General features: G+C 47.2%; 1 protein-coding gene across 2 annotated transcripts in view; it reads left to right on the forward strand.

Annotated features, from left to right (window-relative positions):
- The first annotated feature begins 3,658 nt into the window (after positions 1–3,658).
- Positions 3,659–20,823, forward strand: part of LOC122941300 (C-type lectin domain family 2 member A-like) — a 41,143-nt gene continuing 23,978 nt past the window's right edge. The window contains exons 1-3 of one of the 2 annotated variants that reach the window (XM_044298420.1): positions 3,662–3,839; positions 8,680–8,730; positions 16,851–16,907. In XM_044298420.1, coding sequence (XP_044154355.1) covers positions 3,782–3,839; positions 8,680–8,730; positions 16,851–16,907 — 166 coding nt within the window. In that variant the 5' untranslated portion in view covers positions 3,662–3,781. Of the gene's footprint in view, positions 3,840–8,679; positions 8,731–16,850; positions 16,908–20,823 lie in introns of both variants that reach the window. The other variant, XM_044298421.1, reaches the window with a different exon arrangement.

Genomic DNA, 20,823 nt, shown 5'->3' on the forward strand with positions numbered 1-20,823 from the left:
TGCCCTGCACTAACTTGGTCAGCCAGCCAGAAAGACAATATAAAAAACCCCTGCTGCCTACACTTCATCCTCAGTCTGAAACGCCTGCACTATATGCTATGGCGTTTTATAATAGCCTCACTAACAATCAAACCCAGTACACCTGAGGGAAGGTGGATCCAGCTCAAACCCAAACCAAAACAAACAGAGAAGTCAGACGTGCAGTCAGTCTGACAGACCTCCGCACATTCACAGGGCAAGGCATGACAGTCACTGGAACAGGATTGGATCGAACTATGTGCCTACCAGGATCGGATTGTGTGCCCATCCCTGCTACAAGGCCTACAGACTGTGCCAAAACCCTGAAAATTTACTTTGTTGCTTTATTGCGGTGCCAGCCAGCGCTAAACTGTCCGCACCTGCACCTCAGAGGTTAATTCGCCATATTCGTGTAAAGGCGCCGTTTCTTCATGCCCTTTGGAAGCGGAAAAACGCAAGAATGCCCTCTCAAAAGCGCGAAAATTATGTCTACGCCCCTCTAGAAGCGGGAAAACTAAAGACTACCCACCAAGAACTCTGTAATGTGAGCAAAGGGAGTGAAGACTCCTCCCTCTGGACTCCACCCTCATTCCCTGTACTAAGTGAGAGAGGAGATGCAAGAAAAATGATGCTCCCATCACCCAAGTGGAATCAAATGGCGTTCCGGGGAGAACCAGTCTATGAGATTTACCTGCCAGCGATCTGGGTCTCCCAGCTTGTGAAGAGAGCTGGCCCCAGCACTTCATCAAGATGGCCGCCGTTCCTGAACCAGCTCCCGCGGATGATGACGTCCTATCTACAGTCCGGACCCCGGAGGCTATGGATCCCTCCGCGATGGCTGCACAGATGGGCAAGACATCCCCCAAGATGGCCGCCAGCGATGAACCTGTTCCCGCCGACCAAGTCGCCCAGGCCCTGGACATGCCTGACGGCATCTGCAGTCCCAGAGACAGCCACGATCAGCCCAGATGACCAGCAGGAGGAACCGTAACTGGCCGCCCGGCCGCGACACCAGGTAGGAGCAGTCACGCTCCCTGAGGCCCCGGCCCCTGCACCATGCACGGTGGACTCTGACACCCCTCACAGGCCCGAACAGGCTCAACTATGCACACTTGCTGGTGCGGCGGAGGCGACCGAAGTTTCCACTCCGCCACCCAGAACTGACACCCCTGGGTCAGGACGCCTCAACCCTGAGGTCATGGTCGAGATCACCGCTCACGCCCAGAACGTGTGGGAGTACAAATCAGCTATTGAGGAGTGGGTCAAACAAGTGCTAGATGACCCCCAGGCAGGTGACCCAAAAGTAGTCTGGCGCACAGGGATGGTCCTGTGTTTTGCTGTGGAGAGAGGAGTGGGCTTTCTCCAAGACAGTCATCCAGGGGCCGAGATATTTGTGGGCCGCCGTTCTGTCAAGCGTTCTTATTTGCCCCAGGCATGTCACAATCTATATGTGGGTGACCAAGTAGAGTACACCCCAATGCGCTCTATTCAAGGCCCCTTCACCGCGGGAGTGACTGTACTCGCCAATCCCTTCCCCTGCCTTAACACCAGAGACCTGGCAGGAAGACCCAGGCTCTGCAGGGAGAGTTTGCTGCCTACAGGAGACCCCAGGCGGCAGGATGAGGTTCAGGGAACAAACCCAGCCAGAGCCCCTCATCCCTGACCTGGCCGCACCACCAACACTACGGGTGGGACAGATTAACAATTCGGTTTTGACATTCAACCGCAGGGTGCAGCCATACGTCCTACCCTGGAAGCTGCCCCAGACACCATCCGGAACCTTGCCCTTACGCTACTTGGCCCTGTTGTGCCCTTAGCTGTGTATCAGGGAGCTATATATCAAGAGACCTCCCTGCAACCCATATTGCCTTATATCTTTTGCATTAGTCCTGATACCTAATGGAGCCCACATTATGGGCTACCATCTGTATTTGATGTAAGTGTCCTCTGCTTTCACATCTGAATATCCTCAGTGTTAACTATTTAATTATCTGGATTAACACTATGTTATTCATGCCCTGCTCGATTGCACAATATTCCCTTGATGATTGTTACATGAAACATGCATGTAGGGATCAGCTGCACTAGGGCACAACAGGGCCAAGTAGCGTAAGGGCAAGGTTCCGGACGAGGTCGTTCTTCTCAGGATGGGTGCTCCGTGGTTAGGACGTTAGGGTCATGGTAGCACCCCTATCCTAGGGTGATATAGGGACTTAGAGCCCACCATCACCCCCGTTTTGTTCCTGCCATTTTTTTCAGCAAGATCAACATCTACTGAATATCTGTAAATACCGGAAGACACTTGGGTTACGGTAAGACAACCGGTTATATTTTCAGGTGCCGCCGTGTACCAATAATTTAATGTGTTAGTGTGCACTAGATTGATTATATGTGTTAAATTTAGGGATTTTTTCTATCTTTATACCAATTAAAAGTTACATTTTAATCAAGATCACCACTCTAACGTTCTTTTGTACTTTATAAATATAGGTGACCTAGCTCTAGACTATCCAATACCTTCTCTTTCATTAAGTAGATGAGGTGAGTTTAAAGACAGGCATCCTCAAAATGCGGCGTGTGTCATGATCTGTACAGCGGCGCCCAGGGATCTCACTGCACTTAATATTATCCCTGGGCGCCGCTCCGTTCTCCTGCTATGCCCTCCGGTATGTTCGGTCACTTGGTTATAGTAGGAGGAGACTCCCCTTGTTCTTCTGGGCGTCTCCTTCTCCTAGGCTGTAGCGCTGGCCAATCGCAGCGCAGAGCTCACAGCCTGGGAGTTTTTTTTTTAGAAGGAGACACCCAGCAGAACAAGGGCAGTCTCCTCCTACTATAACCAAGTCCCCTAAGTCTCCGCCTACTATAACCAAGTGACCGAAGATACCGGAGGGCATAATGGGAGAACGGAGCTGCACCCAGGGATAATAGTAAGTGCAGTGAAATCCCGGGGGCGCCGTTGTACATATCATGATACTTAGTTAACAATGTTTTGCCAGATGAAAGGTTCTCTTTAAATATTTTTTTCGTTTTTTTAACCCCTCCATTCCTAATTTACTTAGCATTCTGTAGTAAGAATGCTATTATTTTCCCTTATAACCATGTTATAAGGAAAAATAATAATGATTCGGGTCCCCATTTCGATTGTCACCTACAAACCATGCGTGAAAATCGCACCGCATCTGCACTTGCTTGTGGATGCTTGCGATTTTCACGCAGCCCCATTCATTTCTATGGGGCCTGCGTTGCGTGAGAAAAAACGCACAATATAGAGCATGCTGTGATTTTCACGCACAGCACAAGTTATGCCTGAAAATCACAGCTCATGTGCACAGCCCCATAGAAGTGAATGGGTCCGGATTCAGTGAGGGTGCAATGCGTTCACCTCACACATTGTACCTGCGCGGAAATCTCACCAGTGTGAAAGGGGCCTAAGGGTTGCCCTGCTGTCACTGACAGCCAGCAACCTGCTCTGTAGCTGCACGATTAGCGTAAAGCTGCTATCTCTGAATAGACGTTCCAGAACGTCCATTAAGAGTTAAACATCCACCCATAGGACGTTTATATCCTAGGGGCGGATGTGAAGTGGTTAAAAAAAAGCAGCTACAGTTCTGAAAACAAGATTGTAAGAAAAGACGTCACGTGAGGCGTGGTGCTGACTGTTTGTGTGTGAAACGAAACCTATGCACTCCGTCTGGATTCTTCAGCAGAGAGAATCGGGGAAATAAGCATACTCTGTCACTAGAAGACGGCAAAATCATAAACTATGGCAAGGATTGAAGACAAAAAAGCCGATGTGAATTCTCTCATAGGAGACAATGCCGGTGAGACTCACTGAGTGTGTGTATGAGTGTGTGTATGAGTGTGCGTCTGAACAATAGATCTCTCTATACATTTCTGTCCGTCTCCTCAGCCTTCACTCAATCTCTAGCTCTACGGTGTCTCCAGAGATGGCCGTACACATTAGATAGAAGGCGGCTGAGGGTTATACAAACACAGAGAAGAGAATGGTTGGCACTCCACTGGGTCGTGTGGTGGAACATACAGATGTAGCAGGGGTAACATACACACTCTTAACTCAAATTTCTTAACTCGTCGCGTTATCTTGAAACAAAAGCCATTGAAAAGCAATTGCTTAGTTGCATTTAGTTTAGATAACATGTCTCATAAAGCATGTGGGTTAACCCTGCTACATCCGTACATTGCCATACGAATTACCCTCTATATTGTCATACGTGTCCAATGATATCAGGAGACTCCTCATCTTTCGGGAATTGTTCTTTGATGGAAAGATTGTAGAATTGTGATCAGACACATATGACGGTCTGTCATCAATTGGCTAAAATGATTGGTCACTAATTAATATCACCCAAGGGACATTTGTTAAAAAGTGTAAATTTTTATTAACTTTAGGGCTCATGGGCACGACCGTTGTTTTTGTCCAATCTGCATTTTTTCGCTGATCGTATGTGGACCCATTCACTTCAATGGGGCTGCAAAAGATCCTGCGTTCCACAGATGTAATAGAACATGTCTAGTGTTGAGCGAACTTGTGTTTTAAGTTCGGCGTCTAAAGTTTGGGTTATCGAAGAATCGCGTTATGGATTCCGCTACCACGGACCATAACGGCATTTAGAATCCATAACGCGATTCTTTGATAACCCGAACCCAATCTTTAGACGCCGAACTTAAATCACAAGTTCACTCAACACTAAACATGTCCTATTCTTTGTCTGTTTTGAGGACGGCAAAAATGGCTACGGCCGTGTCCATGAGCATTTAGTAGAATGGGTTTGAGTACCTTTAGTTTACTTACTCTCACGCTCTCTTTGTGCGTTTCCTCTCTTAACCCTTACAACTCCCGTGGACTACATACTGAATCTAGACCCCGCTATTGCTTGATATTCCCTATCACTATTTTTTATTATGTTGAAATAGCTTTTTAAGATCCAACTTGATGTGGACGTGCGGCTTACATAAATAAAAGGTTGACTGCAGTGTTCCTTGAGAGGACGATGGACAGAAAGTCCAGAAAAGTTTCCAAAACCAAGATGACTTCTTTATGTCATGTATCTCCTGATAAATGTATAGATGAGACGGATATGAGCTGCTGCGTTTTACTAACTGCTGTTCCTTTAATGGATTCCGGGAATTCAGTACTTGTGCTTCCGTGAAATACAATTCCTCTTTGTATCCGCCCTGTTCTGTTAACCCTTAGCTAGTCACGTACAGCATTTATATAAGCAGCTTTTGGCCAATATCTGACGCCCATAATAAAGGCACATTTTACGTCCCCTTTATAGCTGCAAAACACTTCCCTTGGTTCAAATGAATGAGACTAACGCTGGGTTCACACCTGAGCGTTTTACAGCGCGTTCCTACGCGCTGTAAAACGCACAACAGGCAAGAACCAATGATTCCCTATGGGAAGGGTTCACACCTGGGCGTTTTACAGCGCGTACGATCGTGCTGTAAAACGCCCGACGCTCAAACAAGTACAGGAGCTTTTTTTGGCGCGTTTGACGCGTGTTTGGGCCATAGACTCTTTGGACAACACTGCTGTCAATCACCCAAACGCGCGTCAAACGCGCGTTCACTATTAAAAAAAACGTGCATAAAACGCGCGACAAAAACACGCATAGAAACGCGCGTTTGAGAAACGCCTAGGTGTGAACCCAGCGTTAGACCATAGAAGCAGTGATGTCCAGTTCACATAAACAGTGGAAGGTCCTAATGTTTTTACAGATGCAAAAATGGGCCCATATTCAGACGGTCTGATATTCACCTCGGGGTATGTGGGGTACTTAGGGGGTTTGTTTAATGAAAAAACAATAGACAAAAGGTAAAACCACAAAACCTGAAACTAAAGAGAATGAAATCTGATCACTTTACTATAACATATGTTACTAAACGTCAGAAAAGACAAGAGTCTGCAGACCATCCGGTGTAAGTTTTCTTCTGGATCTACTGCAGCATTCTCCAACCTGTGGTTCTCCAGCGATATTGGACATGTTGAGAGTTGTAGTCTTACAGCTGCAGAGCATTAGGTTACAGAACACTGATACCTGGAAGGACTTTGCCCTTGTTATATTGTCCTAAGGGCAGGAACAGTCAGAGCAGCTGAGACCCTGTGGTGGCAATGGCTGTACAATATAGTACTTATGCTTTACTCACAATGCTCTGCACCCATTGACTACCACATGTGGGCAGGGTCTCGGCCTCGTGGCAGCTGCTCCATCTAATTTTATCATCAGGGAACAAAATTCTGGAGAGAAGTCTACCAGCTGCTCACCCCTCCAACCACAGTAGAAATGAAACTGGATTAATTCACAGTTTTTTTCCTTTCCACCATTTTTCTCTACATTTTTTTATTATTTTTTTTGTGTTGCCCAAAAATGCTGTGGTCAGATGTTTCTTTAAAGTCTGTAGTAAAATATGAGAATGGCTATATTAGCATGGTTTTATTTTTGGTCTTTTTGGTGCTTTTGTGTCATTTTCCCCCTATTTTGGGCTTTTTTTTAAGGCTGCGTTCACACGGGCGAGATTTCCGCGCGGGTGCAATGCATGAGGTGAACGCATTGCACCTGCACTGAATCCTGACCCATTCATTTCAATGGGTCTGTGTACATGAGCGTTTTTTTTCATGCATCACTTCTGCAATGCTTTAAAATCGCAGCATGTTCTATATTCTGCGTTTTTCACGCAGCCCTGGCTCCATAGAAGTGAATGGGGCTGCGTTAATAACGCATTGCATCTGCAAGCAAGTGCGGATGCAATGCGTTTTTCACTGATGGTTGCTAAGAGACGTTGTTTGTAAACCTTCAGTTTTTTATCACGCGTGTGAAAAACGCATCAAAACGCATTGCACCCGCGCGGAAAAAACTGAACAACTAAACGCAATTGCAGACAAAACTGACTGAACTTGCTTGCAAAATGGTGCGAGTTTAACTGAACGCACCCTGAACGCATCCGGACCTAATCTGTCACGCTCGTGTGAACTCAGCCTTAGACAGTATGGCTAAGGCTACATGCACACGGACGTATTTTGTTTTCCGCGTCCGTTCCGTTTATTTTGCGGATAGGTTGTGGGCCCATTCATTTTTATTGAGCTGTTAAAAATGCGGATAGTCAACCGTTTGTTTTCCGTGGTTCAATTCCACAAAAAAAAATAGAGCATGTCCTTTTCTTGCACACGACCGTTGTGTGTTTTGCGGTCCACAAATTGCGGATCTGCAAAACACGGATGACAAATTGCAGAACGGCACGGACAGCCATTGATATAACTGCCTTTTCTTGTCTGCAAAACGGCCAAGAATAGGACAGGTTATATTTTTTGGGGCGGACCATGGAACGGAGCAACGGATGCGGACAGCACACGGAGTGCTGTCTGCATCTTTTGCGGCCCCATTGAAGTGAATGGGTCCGCATCCGAGCCGCAAAAACTGCGGACCAAAACAACGTCCGTGTGCATGAGGCCTAAGGCCCCTTTCACACGGGCGAGTTTTCCGTGCGGGTGCGATGCGTGCGGTGAACGCACTGCACCCGCACTGAATCCTGACCCATTCATTTCTATGGGACTGTGCACACGAGCGGTGATTTTCACGCATCACTTGTGTGTTGCGTGAAAATCGCAGCATGCTCCTCTTTGTGTGTTTTTCACGTAACGCAGGCCCTATAGAAATGAATGGGGTTGCGTGAAAATCGCATGCATCCGCAAGCAAGTGCGGATGCGGTGCGATTTTCACGCATGGGTTCTAGGTGACAGTCTATTCACTGTATTAATTTTCCCTTATAACATGGTTATAAGGGAAAATAATAGCATTCTGAATACAGAATGCTTAGTATAATAGTGCTGGAAGGGTTAAAAATAATAAAAAAGTTAACTCACCTTCTCCTCTTGTTCGGGTAGATGCCGGTCTGTTCTTTAGCTGTGGGCTGAAGGACCTGTGGTGATGTCAGATCACATGCTCCATCACCATGGTGATGGACCATGTGATTGGAGCATGTGATCTGACGTCACCTCAGGTCATTCAGCCCACAGCTAAAGAACAGACCGGCATCTACCCGAACAAGAGGAGAAGGTGAGTTAACTTTTTTATTATTTTTAACCCTTCCAGCACTATTATACTAAGCATTCTGTATTCAGAATGCTATTATTTTCCCTTATAACCATGTTATAAGGGAAAATAATACAATCTTCAGAACATCAATCCCAAGCCCGAACTTCTGTGAAGAAGTTCGGGTTTGGGTACCAAACATGCGCGATTTTTCTCACGCGAGTGCAAAACGCATGACAATGTTTTGCACTCGCGCGGAAAAATCGCGCATTTTCCCGCAACGCACCTGCCTCTTATCCGGGCAAAAAACATGACGCCCGTGTGAAAGAGGCCTTAGTCGGATGTGTTTGTGTCCCTTTAGTTTACTTCTCTGCCTGGTGCAGTCTTTCTGTATATGTCTCTCTCACTCTCTTTGTGTCTTTCCTCTCTCTGATCCGTTTCTTCTCTCTCCACACTGCCTCGTCCCGACTAGATGTTCCTCACAGCGTTAACCCTTACATCTCCTGTGGACTGCATACTAATTCTAACCCTGCTATTACTTAATATATTCTATTACTATTTTTTTCTATGTTGCTCTTTAAGATTTAATTTTACATTTTTTTCCCAGGTTATACAATAGACACACAGAAAATGCCTTGGTCCTCATCACCTTACAGAGGTACAAAAATACATGATGCACCGATCTAATTGTATGTAACCTATTGTGTGAGTTGAATTAAACAAAGGTTGACTAGAATGTTCTTTGAGGGGGCGATGGACAGAAAGTCTAGAAAACTCTCTAAAAACCAAGGTGACATATTTATATGCTATGTAAAACAAAAAGAGGAGCGCAACGGGTGTGACTGGGCGCGTAAGGGTTAAATGCCAAATGCCGTCTCACATGGATCCAGTGCGGTACCAGCATACAAAGCTCTGTGGCTGCAGCTTGTCTCGGCCCCTGGGAAGCGTCAATTTTGACGTAAATTTGTTTTCCCTTAGTCCTAACAGCAGCACAAGTGGGGTATTCGCCCCTGTGAAGCTGGTCAGGACAGGCGGAATTTTTGCTGAATAAAATTCTGCATCCCTAGTAATTAATTAATTAATTAGCTCCCCCCTCCATATATAGGCCGCCCTACACAGGGCTAGTTGCTTTTTAACAAGTAATCCTAATAGCATAGAGGGAGGGATATTTGTGTGCTGCTGTTAGGACTAAGGGAAAACAAATTTACGTCAAAATTGACGCTTCCCTTTCGTCCTAACCAGCAGCACAAGTGGGGAAGTAGCAAGGAACCTCACACAAATCTTGGGAGGGCAAAGGACTAGCACTAAGTAGCTAATAATCCCACAGGAGTTAGAGAGCTGACCTATGGACGAGCAGCATCTAACACGGACCGTCCAAAGGCTGTTCCCTCAGAACGCCTATTCTCTAGGCGGTAATGGGCAATAAAGGTGTTTTGCGTGCTCCACGAGGCAGCCGCACAAATTTGCTCTAAGGGGACTAGTTTCCTCTCCGCATATGACGCAGACACTGCCCTTGTGGAATGGGCAGATAAGAAGGATGGCGGTAGTAAGTTTTGGGACGTAAAAGCCAGCTTAATAGCGTCCTTAATCCATCTGCTCAAGGTGGGCTTGGAAACCTTGAGCCCCTTATTGTTCCCCGAATATGAGATCAGCAGATTTTCTGATCTCCTGAACTCTTCCGTTCTATTCAGATAAACTCTAAGGACTCTTGGGATGTCCAAGGAAAGTAATTTCTCCTCCTCAGGAGAGTTAGAGGTAGGAGACAACACCGGCAGTGTTATTGTCTGATTGGTGTTCGCAAATGAAGGAACCTTGGGTAGAAAGGTAGGCAGAAATCTTAACAGGACCTTGTCCTGCAGAAACCTTAAATATGGTTCCGCTGCCCCCAGAGCCTGGAGCTCCCCAACCCTCTTGGCTGAGGTTATGGCCAAGAGAAAGGAAACCTTGAGGGAAAGGTACTTTAAGTCTACCTGTTCCAAAGGCTCAAAGGGGGGGGAGCACAACCCCCTTAGGACCACTGGCAGCTCCCACTCAGGGATAGGTCTCTGGATGCTGGGCCTAAGCCTCTGAGCACCCTTAAGGAACCTTTTAATTAGGGGGTCCTGAGAAATCGGCTTACCAAGGCATGCTGACAAGGCAGCAACATGAGCTCTCAATGTAGATGGGCTTAGACCCTTGTCTAGACCATCTTGCAGGAACTGAAGAATCTCAGAGAGAGGAGGATCTGAGGAAACTACCTCTCTATCCCTGCACCATCGCATAAATATTCTGAATATGCGGGAATACTTCTGATTCGTAGACTCCGCTCTGGAGTGAGAGATTGTTCTCAGGACCTCCACCGAAAGCCCTCTAGCTTCTAGAAGGGACCGGTCAGTCTCCAGGCTGTCAGACTGAGCCTCCTCAGATCTAGACAGGGACCTGTGTTCTGGTACACCAGGTTCTGTATTAGGGGAAGTCTCCAATAATTGCCCTGACTCATCTGCATGAGCTGGGTGAACCAAGACCTCTTCGGCCAGAATGGGATGATGGCTATCACTGAGGTCTGGTCTTGCTTGATCTTCATCAATACCCTTGGTATCATGGAAATTGGAGGGAATACATAGGCCAGCCTGAACCTCCATGTTATGGACAGAGCATCTATCGCTACCGGATTGTCCTCCTTGTACAAGGAGCAGAATTTGCTTACTTTGGCGTTCAGACGGGTTGCCATCAAATCGATCTCGGGAGTCCCCCAGCGTTGGACTATCCTGGAGAAGATGTTGTCGTTCAGGGACCATTCTCCTGGTACCGGAAGGCCCCGACTTAGACGATCTGCTACTATATTGAGATCTCCTCTGATGTGAACTGCCACTAGATGAGATAGATTGCTCTCTGCCCAAGATAAAATTAGTCCCACCTCCCTCAGGAGGGTCCGGGATCTCGTTCCTCCCTGTCTGTTTACATAAGCAACTACAGTCGTGTTGTCGGTCCGTACTCTCACGGCTTGACCCTGGATGAGGGGTGAGAAGTGATTGAGGGCTAATCTCACCGCCCTCAGCTCCCTCAGATTGGATGATAGGAGTCTCTCCTGAGGATTCCAGGTATTCTGAACTGTATTGTGTCCCAGATGGGCTCCCCAGCCTAGAAGGGAGGCGTCCGTGGTCAGGATCACCCAAGTAGGTTGGGCTAGAGGCATTCCATCCACTAGGTTCTTCCACCACCTGAGGGAGGAACGGACTTCTGCAGACAGGGAGTGATACCGATCTAGGTCTCTGGGTTTGCGATTCCAAACCGCTAAGACTTCCTCTTGTAGTGGCCGAAGATGCCACAAGGCCCAAGGTACTGCCTCTGCAGATGCTGACATGTGGCCTAACATCCTCATGAGAACCCGAATAGACACCCGTCTGGGGGGTAGGAGAAACTCTGCAGCTCTTATTACTTTGTCTCTCCTCTGGGGAGATAGATATAGGGTCATTAGTTGTGAATCTATCACAAACCCCAGAAACCCTCTTGTGGTAGAGGGGACCAACTCTGATTTGTCCCAATTCAGGAGCCACCCTAGGTTCTGCAGAGTGTGGAGAGCTAGTTGAAGCTGAGCTTGTAAGATGTCTGCGGATGCGGCTTTTAAAAGCCAGTCGTCTAAATAAGGGACGACTTCTAAGCCAAGGAGCCTTAGGTGGGCGACCACAGGAGCCACAACCTTTGTGAAGGTGTGAGGAGCAGAGGAGATGCCAAAGGGCAACACAGCAAACTGGTAGTGCTTCACTACGTCTTTTATGCAGACAGCAACTCTGAGAAATTTCCTGTGGGCCGGACAGATAGGAACATGAAGGTAAGCGTCCTTCAGATCTATCGTCACCATCACGTCTGCCGGGTTCAGGATGTTTAGGACTGAGCGGATGGTTTCCATCCGGAAACGCTTCTTTCTGATGAACCGATTTAGGTAACGCAGATCGATAATCATGCGCCAGTCTCCTGACGGCTTTGGAACGAGAAAGATGGGAGAATACACTCCCTGACCGAGTTCTCGAGGAGGAACCTCCTCTAAGGCCCCTTTGGTAATGTACTGGAGTACAGAATCTTCCAGGATCAGTTGTCTGCTGGGTGTTAGACGCCCTGTAAGGTTGGGAACTGAAGTCGATCCTGTAACCGGTGCTGATAACCTGCAACTAGCCCTGTGTGGGGCGGCCTATATATGGAGGGGGGAGCTAATTAATTAATTAATTACTAGGGATGCAGAATTTTATTCAGCAAAAATTCCGCCTGTCCTGACCAGCTTCACAGGGGCGAATACCCCACTTGTGCTGCTGGTTAGGACGAAAGGGAAGGTCCTGGTCCTACCATGGAAGAAACGCACAATGTTGTCCAACGCAGGAACAACAGAAGACACCCGTTTTCCCTTTGTCACTCTCTCCCTTCTGTGAGGGAACGCTCCTCCACTGACAAGAGAGAGAGAGTAACTCCAAAGGCGTTTTCTGTTGCTCTGGCGTTGGGCCGTTGGGCGTTGCCTCCCGTTTCTTCGCTTTTATTGCTGCTTCTCTGAAAGCTATATACAGCTGTGTATGTGTCTCTCACGCTCTGTTTGTGCGTTTCCTCTCTAGTCTCAGTTTCCTCTCTCTCCACCCTGTTTGCTCTGATGTTCATTGCTGCCTTAAAGGGCCCCAGTCAGCAGATTTGTACCTATGAAACTGGCTGACTTGTTGCTTGTGCGCTTGGAAGCCCTTTAACCAGGGGCATTGCTAGGGTCTCAAAAGATCATCATCTTCTCTGTAGATCTTCTCCACTCGGTCCAGACACTTCTCTCAGCCGCCTCGTCTCTGCAGTGTGACACACAGACATCTTAGCTTCCTCACATTCTATCATTATCCCCCAACTGGAGTCCCCACAGTGTTATCCTGCTGCTTGCTGTGAACCCCCCCCCCGGGGGTGTAGCTATTGGGGGTACAGAGGTAGCAGTCGCTACCAGGCCCAAAGACACTTGTGCCGCATAAGAAGACACACAAAGCACTGAGGGAAGGGGGGCCCAAGCTGAACTCTTGCACCGGGGCCCATGAGCCTTTAGTTACGCCCCTGCCCCCCCCCCCAATACCCCCAAATACTATCCTGAAGAAAGATTACTGCCCCCCATAGTAATAGTGCTCCTCATAGTCCCACCAATAGTAATTCTAGAATGCCTTCATTAGTAACACTGCCCCAACCGTGATAATGCTCCTCAACAATGCCCCCATTATTAGAAGAGCCCTCCCATATTAATAATACCCTCACAGAGTCCCCAGTAGAAATAAGGCCCCCTATTGTTCCCCCAGTGGTAATAAAGCTCCCTACAGACCCCTCAGTAGTAATAAGGCCCCCATAGTGCAGTTAGTAGAAATAAGGCGGATCTATAAGACCCTCCTATAGATCCCCCAGTAGTAATAAGACCGCCTATAATGTCCCCTGGATCTGCAGTGCCCCCTGCAGTTATACTCCTCCCTCCACCATACAGTCCCAAGTAAATAACATCACCTCCTCCCCAGCCGCCTCCAACGCACAATCCAATGTAAACATCACCCCCTAAAGCTACTTTCACACTTGCGTTCGTGCGGATCTGTCCTGTACTTGTACGGGGGACGGATCCGCACCGATATAATACAAACGAATGCATCCGTTTAGGACCGATTCGTTTGTATTAGATTTTAATTTCTAAGTCTCAATACGGATCCGTCCTGACTTACATTAAAAGTCAATGGGGGACGGAACCGTTTACAATTGCACCATTTTGTGTCAATGCAAAGGGATCCGTCCCCATTGACTTACATTGTAAGTCAGGACGGATACGTTTGGCCCTGCAAGGCCATGCGGACACAAAATCGCTGCGTGCAGCCGTTTTGGAGACGGACCCCAAAATGCTGCACGCAGCGTTTTTGTGTCCGCATGGCCTTTCAGGGCCAAACATATCCGTGTAAGTCAATGGGGACGGATCCCTTTGCATTGACACAAAATGGTGCAATTGTAAACGGTTCCGTCCCCCCATTGACTTTCAATGTAAGTCAGGACGGATCCGTATTGGGACTTAGAAATTCAAATCTAATACAAACGAATCGGTCCTGAACGGATACATTCAGAATGCATTGGGGTTAAACTGATGCATTTGGGGCTGCTTGTGAGAGACCTGAAACGGATCTCACAAGCGGATCCCCAAACGCAAGTGTGAACGTAGTATAAACAATAATTCCCATGTACATAAACATCATTCTCCCCCACCATCCACTTTTAACATACAGTCCCATGTAAATAACATCACTCCCTTCAGCCCTAACATACATCCCAGTTATATAACTACAACTCCCAGCATCTGCCTCTCCCTTAACTTACCTCTCCTCATGTACAGATGTCACCATTAGGCTCCTTCTCCTCTTCACTCTGGTCCAATCCTGCACTGGTCACATGATGGTGACATCATCCAGGTCATCCTATCACAGCCTGTTTTGCTGATCACATGACCTGTGATGTCACCACAGGTCCGTCGCCTCTTCCCAGTGTAAGATTCAATTGTATTGCCGTTCTGTGTACGGCAATACAGTTGTATCTAGCAGGCAGGCAGGACATTCGGGGCCTGGGACAAAACATCCGGGGCCCAGGCCCCGAATGTTTTAACCTTTTAACCTAGCGACGCCCCTGCCTTTAACCCTTACAACTCCCGTGGACTCCATACTGAATCTAGACCCCACTATTGCTTGATATTCCCTATTATTTTTTTTTATTATGTTGCAATAGCTTTTTAAGATCCAACTTGATGAGGACGTGCGGGTTTACATAAATAAAAGGTTGACTGCAGTGTTCTTTGAGAGGACGATGGACAGAAAGTCCAAAATCAAGATGACTTCTTTATGTCATGAATCTCCTGATAAATGTATAGATGAGACGGATATGAGCTGCTGCGTTTTACTAACTGCTGTTCCTTTAATGGATTCCGGGTATTCAGTACTTGTGCTTCTGTGAAATACATTCCCTTAGTCCTAACAGCAGCACAAGTGGGGTATTTGCCCCTGTGAAGCTGGTCAGGACAGGCGGAATTTTTAATGAACAAAAATTTCTGCCTAAGTATCCTAATTAGTAATTAACTAATTAAGCCCCTACCCCATATAACCCGGCCCCTAACTGGACGGGGTTGCTTTTTTTTTTTTTTTTTGTCCTGTGGACTCCAGGACAGGCTAGACTCCTTACTGGAGTCTCCCATTGTAATTTGTAGCGTTATAATATTGTTATATTATGTTTTAATTCTGCAGAGCTCACGTCGCTGCCTTATCGGCATGCCTTAGCAGACCGATAAGTCTACCCGGAACCCATTAAAGGAACAGTAGAAATGAAACTGGATTAATTCACAGTTTTCTTGCTTTGCCACCATTTTTCTCTACATTTTTTTTTTTTTTTTTTTGTGTTGCCCAAAAATGCTGTGGTCAGATGTTTCTTTAAAGTCTGTAGTAAAATATGAGAATGGCTATATTAGCATGGTTTTATTTTTGGTCTTTTTGGTGCTTTTGTGTCATTTTCCCCGTATTTTTGGCTTTTTTTAAGACAGTATGGCTAAGGCTACATGCACACGAACGTATTTTGTTTTCCGCGTCCGTTCCGTTTATTTTGCGGATAGGATGTGGACCCATTCATTTTTATTGAGCTGTTAAAAATGCGGATAGTCAACCGTTTGTTTTCCGTGGTTCAATTCCACAAAAAAAAAATAGAGCATGTCCTTTTCTTGCACACGACCGTTGTGTGTTTTGCGGTCCACAAATTGCGGATCTGCAAAACACGGATGACAAATTGCGGAACGGCATGGACAGCCATTGATATAACTGCCTATTCTTGTCTGCAAAACGGCCAAGAATAGGACAGGTTATATTTTTTTGGCGGACCACGGAACGGAGCAACGGATGCGGACAGCACACGGAGGGCTGCCTGCATCTTTTGCGGCCCCATTGAAGTGAATGGGTCCGCATCCGAGCCGCAAAAACTGCGGACCAAAACAACGTCCGAGTGCATGAGGCCTTAGTCGGATGTGTTTGTGTCCCTTTAGTTTACTTCTCTGCCTGGTGCAGTCTTTCTGTATATGTCTCTCTCACTCTCTTTGTGTCTTTCCTCTCTCTGATCCGTTTCTTCTCTCTCCACACTGCCTCGTCCCAACTAGATGTTCCTCACAGCTTTAACCCTTACATCTCCTGTGGACTGCATACTAATTCTAAGGCCTCTTTCACACTACCGTTTTTTTTTCCGTTTTGCGGTCCGTTTTTTGCGTTCCGTATACGGTCCGTATACGGAACCATTCATTTCAATGGTTCCGCAAAAAAAACTGAATGTGTTCCGTATGCATTCCGTTTCCGTATTTCCGTTTTTCCGTTCCGTTGAAAGATAGAACATGTCCTATATTTGGCCGCAAATCACGGTCCGTGGTTCCATTCAAGTCAATGGGTCCGCAAAAAAAACGGAACACATACGGAAATGCATCCGTATGTCTTCCGTTTCCGTTCCGTTTTTTCTGAACCATCTATTGAAAATGTTATGCCCAGCCAAATTTTTTCTATGTAATTACTGTATACTGTATATGCCATACGGAAAAACGGAACGGAACAACGGAACGGAAACGGAATCACAACGGAAGCAAAAAAACGGAACAACGGATCCATGAAAAACGGACCGCAAAACACTGAAATGGACATACTGTAGTGTGAAAGAGGCCTAACCCTGCTATTACTTAATATATTCTATTACTATTTTTTTCTATGTTGCTCTTTAAGATTTAATTTTTAATTTTTTTTCCCCCAGGTTATACAAAAGACATACAGAAAAAGCTAAAGTCTTTCTTTACATCACCTTGCACAGGTACAAAAATACACGATGCACCGATCTAATTGTATGTAACCTATTGTGTGAGTTGAATTAAACAAAGGTTGACTAGAATGTTCTTTGAGGGGGCAATGGACAGAAAGTCTAGAAAACTATCTAAAAACCAAGGTGACATCTTTATTTGTCATGTTAAACAAAAAGAGGAGTGCAACGGGTGTGACTGGGCGCGTAAGGGTTAAATGCCAAATGCCGTCTCACCTGGAACTGTTGTGCACATGGATCCAGTGCGGTACCAGCATACAAAGCTCTGTGGCTGCAGCTTGTCTCGGCGCCTGGGAAGGTCCTGGTCCTACCATGGAAGAAACGCACAATGTTGTCCAACGCAGGAACAACAGAAGACACCCGTTTGCCCTTTGTCACTCTCTCCCGTCTGTGAGGGAACGCTCCTCCACTGACAAGAGAGAGAGAGTAACTCCAAAGGCGTTTTCTGTTGCTCTGGCGTTGGGCCGTTGGGCGTTGCCTCCCGTTTCTTCGCTTTTATTGCTGCTTCTCTGAAAGCTATATACAGCTGTGTATGTGTCTCTCACGCTCTGTTTGTGCGTTTCCTCTCTAGTCTCAGTTTCTTCTCTCTCCACCCCGCTTGCTCTGATGTTCATCGCTGCCTTAAAGGGCCCCAGTCAGCAGATTTGTACCTATGAAACTGGCTGACTTGTTGCTTGTGCGCTTGGAAGCCCTTTAACCCTTACAACTCCCGTGGACTACATACTGAATCTAGACCCCACTATTGCTTGATATTTCCTATCACTATTTTTTATTATGTTGCAATAGCTTTTTAAGATCCAACTTGATGTGGACGTGCGGCTTACATAAATAAAAGGTGGACTGCAGTGTTCTTTGAGAGGACGATGGACAGAAAGTCCAGAAAACTTTCCAAAACCAAGATGACTTCTTTATGTCATGTATCTCCTGATAAATGTATAGATGAGACAGATATGAGCTGCTGCGTTTTACTAACTGCTGTTCCTTTAATGGATTCCGGGAATTCAGTACTTGTGCTTCTGTGAAATACAATTCCTGTAAAACAAGTTCTCCTGCCTTCCTGCCTCTCTCTTGCAGCTCTGCCCTGTTAACCCTTAGCTAGTCAATTTCTGATGGGAATAAGCAGATTTTTACTGCAAAACACCTCCCTTGGTTCATCTGAACTAAACTTAGACCACCATAGAAGCATCAGTCCAGTTCCGATAAACCATGGAGGGTCCCAATGCTTTTACAGATGTAGAAATGGACCCATATACAGACGGTCTGAATCTTACCTTAGAACATTTGGGGTACCGAGGGGGGTTTGTTGGCTCTGAGATGTCTTGAGATGAGTTCTAGTGAAAAAACAACAGCTAAAAAGTTATGGCCGGACTGGGAGCAAAGCTTAGGGGAGGCCAGCATAACGGGGGTTTGGCTCAGGGAGACCCCAGTAGTAGTGATAGGTTAGTTAGTTAAAGGGGGGCGGATTATGGAGATCAGGGGGTTAGGGATTGGTTAAGTGGAGTTTAGGGGTGGGGGTTGAGGGGATAAAAGAAGGAGACAGGGAGAAGAAGGGTGCCATTTTAGGTGAGGAAAAAAGAGAGTAGTGAGTCCACGTTATTTAATCTAAAAAGCGTACTGATGGAGCAACTGGATGTCACCATAAGGTGTCTGCGGGAGGCTGCGGAGGTTCGGGGTCTTGGCTAGGTCCAAGAGCAGCTGCAGCATCTATTCAGGGGGGGGGGGCGGCTGAGGCTTCTGCACCGCCTCAGCACTTGGCGTCCCAGCCGCGGTAGACCAGGCCGCCGGCGCGCTTTAGCCCATAGTCCTCCACCCGGGCTTAGCGCAGATGACAGAGCACTACCTAGGACCCTCCACGCCGGGGACCAGCGGGGACACTATCCTCCCGCACCCCCCCGGCGTGGGAGGAATCCGACCTGCAGGCGGAGCCTACGAGGTGGCCGGGCCCGGTCACCTCCTTCATCTGGATGTGGCATCGATGCGGGACCAGGAGCAGTAGGCACCTTCTCATGTCCTGGTGAGGGAGGTGCCCCCCCACGTGATCATGGTGGCAAGAGACACAGGGCTGCTGTGGTGCCGGTGGAGGTGTGCAGCAGGCCCCCATCACTATCTTCCAGCCTGCAGCCAGGGAGAAGCTCCGCCCCCTCTGTCCTGTCCATGGAGGAGAACAGCCCTAACGTTCCTGGTAGGAGTGGAGCCAGGGGGGACAGCGTCAGGATGAAGTTGAGCGGTGCAAAGGACTGGACATCTGGACTTAGGATTTTTGGATGGTGGGGTCACAGCACCCAGGTGAGATTTCTTGGGGACCCTTAGCGCAGGTAGCGGCGTTTAGTGTGTGAGGTGGTGGGCCCCAGGCGGATTTGGGTAGGGGCTTAGGGCACATGCTGGGGGGATTGGCAGGCCTACTGGCGGGTTGGGGTATGGCAGGGTTGTCCCCGTTACCGGCGTGGGGGGTGACAGGGGACCTGAGGGGTCTAACATGGGGTGAGGTGGTAATGTAGGGTCAAGGAGCACTGTGGTGTCGGTGCAACCACAGGCAGGCTGGGGAGCGGACAAATAAACGGTGCGGTTGGATGATAAAGCAAAGATGGAGGTATATGTCTGCTTTGAGGGTCCATTGGGGGCTCATTTAAAGCAGGAGGTAAGGGAGCGTATTTGGAGGGGGGAGTATGTGGAGATTTTTTCTTTGCTTCCATTGGATAAGTTTAACCTGTATATGTTACGGAAGGAGGAAGAGAAGTGTAGATATCGTATGATACCGCTGACTTTTCAGAACTGGCTGCAGGCGTTTGCGATATTAGAAAGTGTGATAGGGGAGAAGGCGCCGGAGTGCTGTTCAACGTTGTTTTGTTATCTGGACACGATCAGGGAGGTGTATAGGGTATATGGGGGATAGCTTGGCTGAGATACAATGAGCAGTTTAGGCACAGAAAGGCAGTACGTCAAGAGATAAGGTGGGACCACAAAGATATAGCTTTGTGGCTGAAGGGGATGGCACCTGTTAGGTCAGGGCAGTCCTTTGGGGGGAAATCGGGGGGCAAGCCAGTATCGCTGTTGCGTCCGCAAAGGGCCTGTGCTTCTCATTCAATGATGGGAACTGTAAATTCGGAGCTAAGTGCAAATTTAAGCACAAATGCTCCACATGTTGGGGATCTCATGCAGCGGCGCGGTGCTTTAGGGGTAATGGACAAAGAGGGGGGATGGCAATAGCAAAGGGGGAGACGCCGGTCCGCCTGGAAAGGATGGAGCCGTTCTTAGATAGATATCCAGATAGGGAAGGGGTGGCGTTGTTGCGGGAGGGGGGGGGGGGTTTGTGCAGGGTTTTCGAATTCTGTTTGTTCCCGGGGAGGCGCTGTTGTTAAAGAAGAATTTTAGGTCGGCCAGGGAGCATCCGGACGTAGTGGCAGAGAAACTTAGTAAGGAAGTTGCGTTAGGCAGAATGGCGGGTCCTTTTGTGGATCCGCCATTTTCGAATTTGCAAGTGTCTCCGCTGGGAGTGGTTCCGAAGAAGGAGGCGAATAAGTTTCAGCTTATTCACCACCTGTCTTTTCCAAAGACTACGGTTTTGCATTGGGTAGTTCAGGTTAGTATTCCAGAAGGAGGTGTTTTACATTACTTGAACTTGATTTTCTGTTTGTAGTTTTTTTTTGGTTCTCAGTTGTGTTCTAAGTTGTTACAATGTTTTATTGGTATGTCTAAGCAGTTTGGTATCCCTATTGCTGAAGCAAAAACTGTTTACCCTTGTGTTTGTTTATAATTTTTAGGTATTGTTATTGATAGTGTCAAGATTGAGTTTCGTTTATCTAAGGTTAAGTTAAATTCGATTAGATCATTATAGTGAAGTTATTAGCCAAGAATAAATGCACCTTGAGGGAATTGCAATCTCTTTTAGGCTCACAGAATTTTGCTTGTA

Source organism: Bufo gargarizans, chromosome 6, assembly GCF_014858855.1.
Source record: "Bufo gargarizans isolate SCDJY-AF-19 chromosome 6, ASM1485885v1, whole genome shotgun sequence".
In the NCBI taxonomy this organism is placed as follows: Eukaryota; Metazoa; Chordata; class Amphibia; order Anura; family Bufonidae; genus Bufo; species Bufo gargarizans.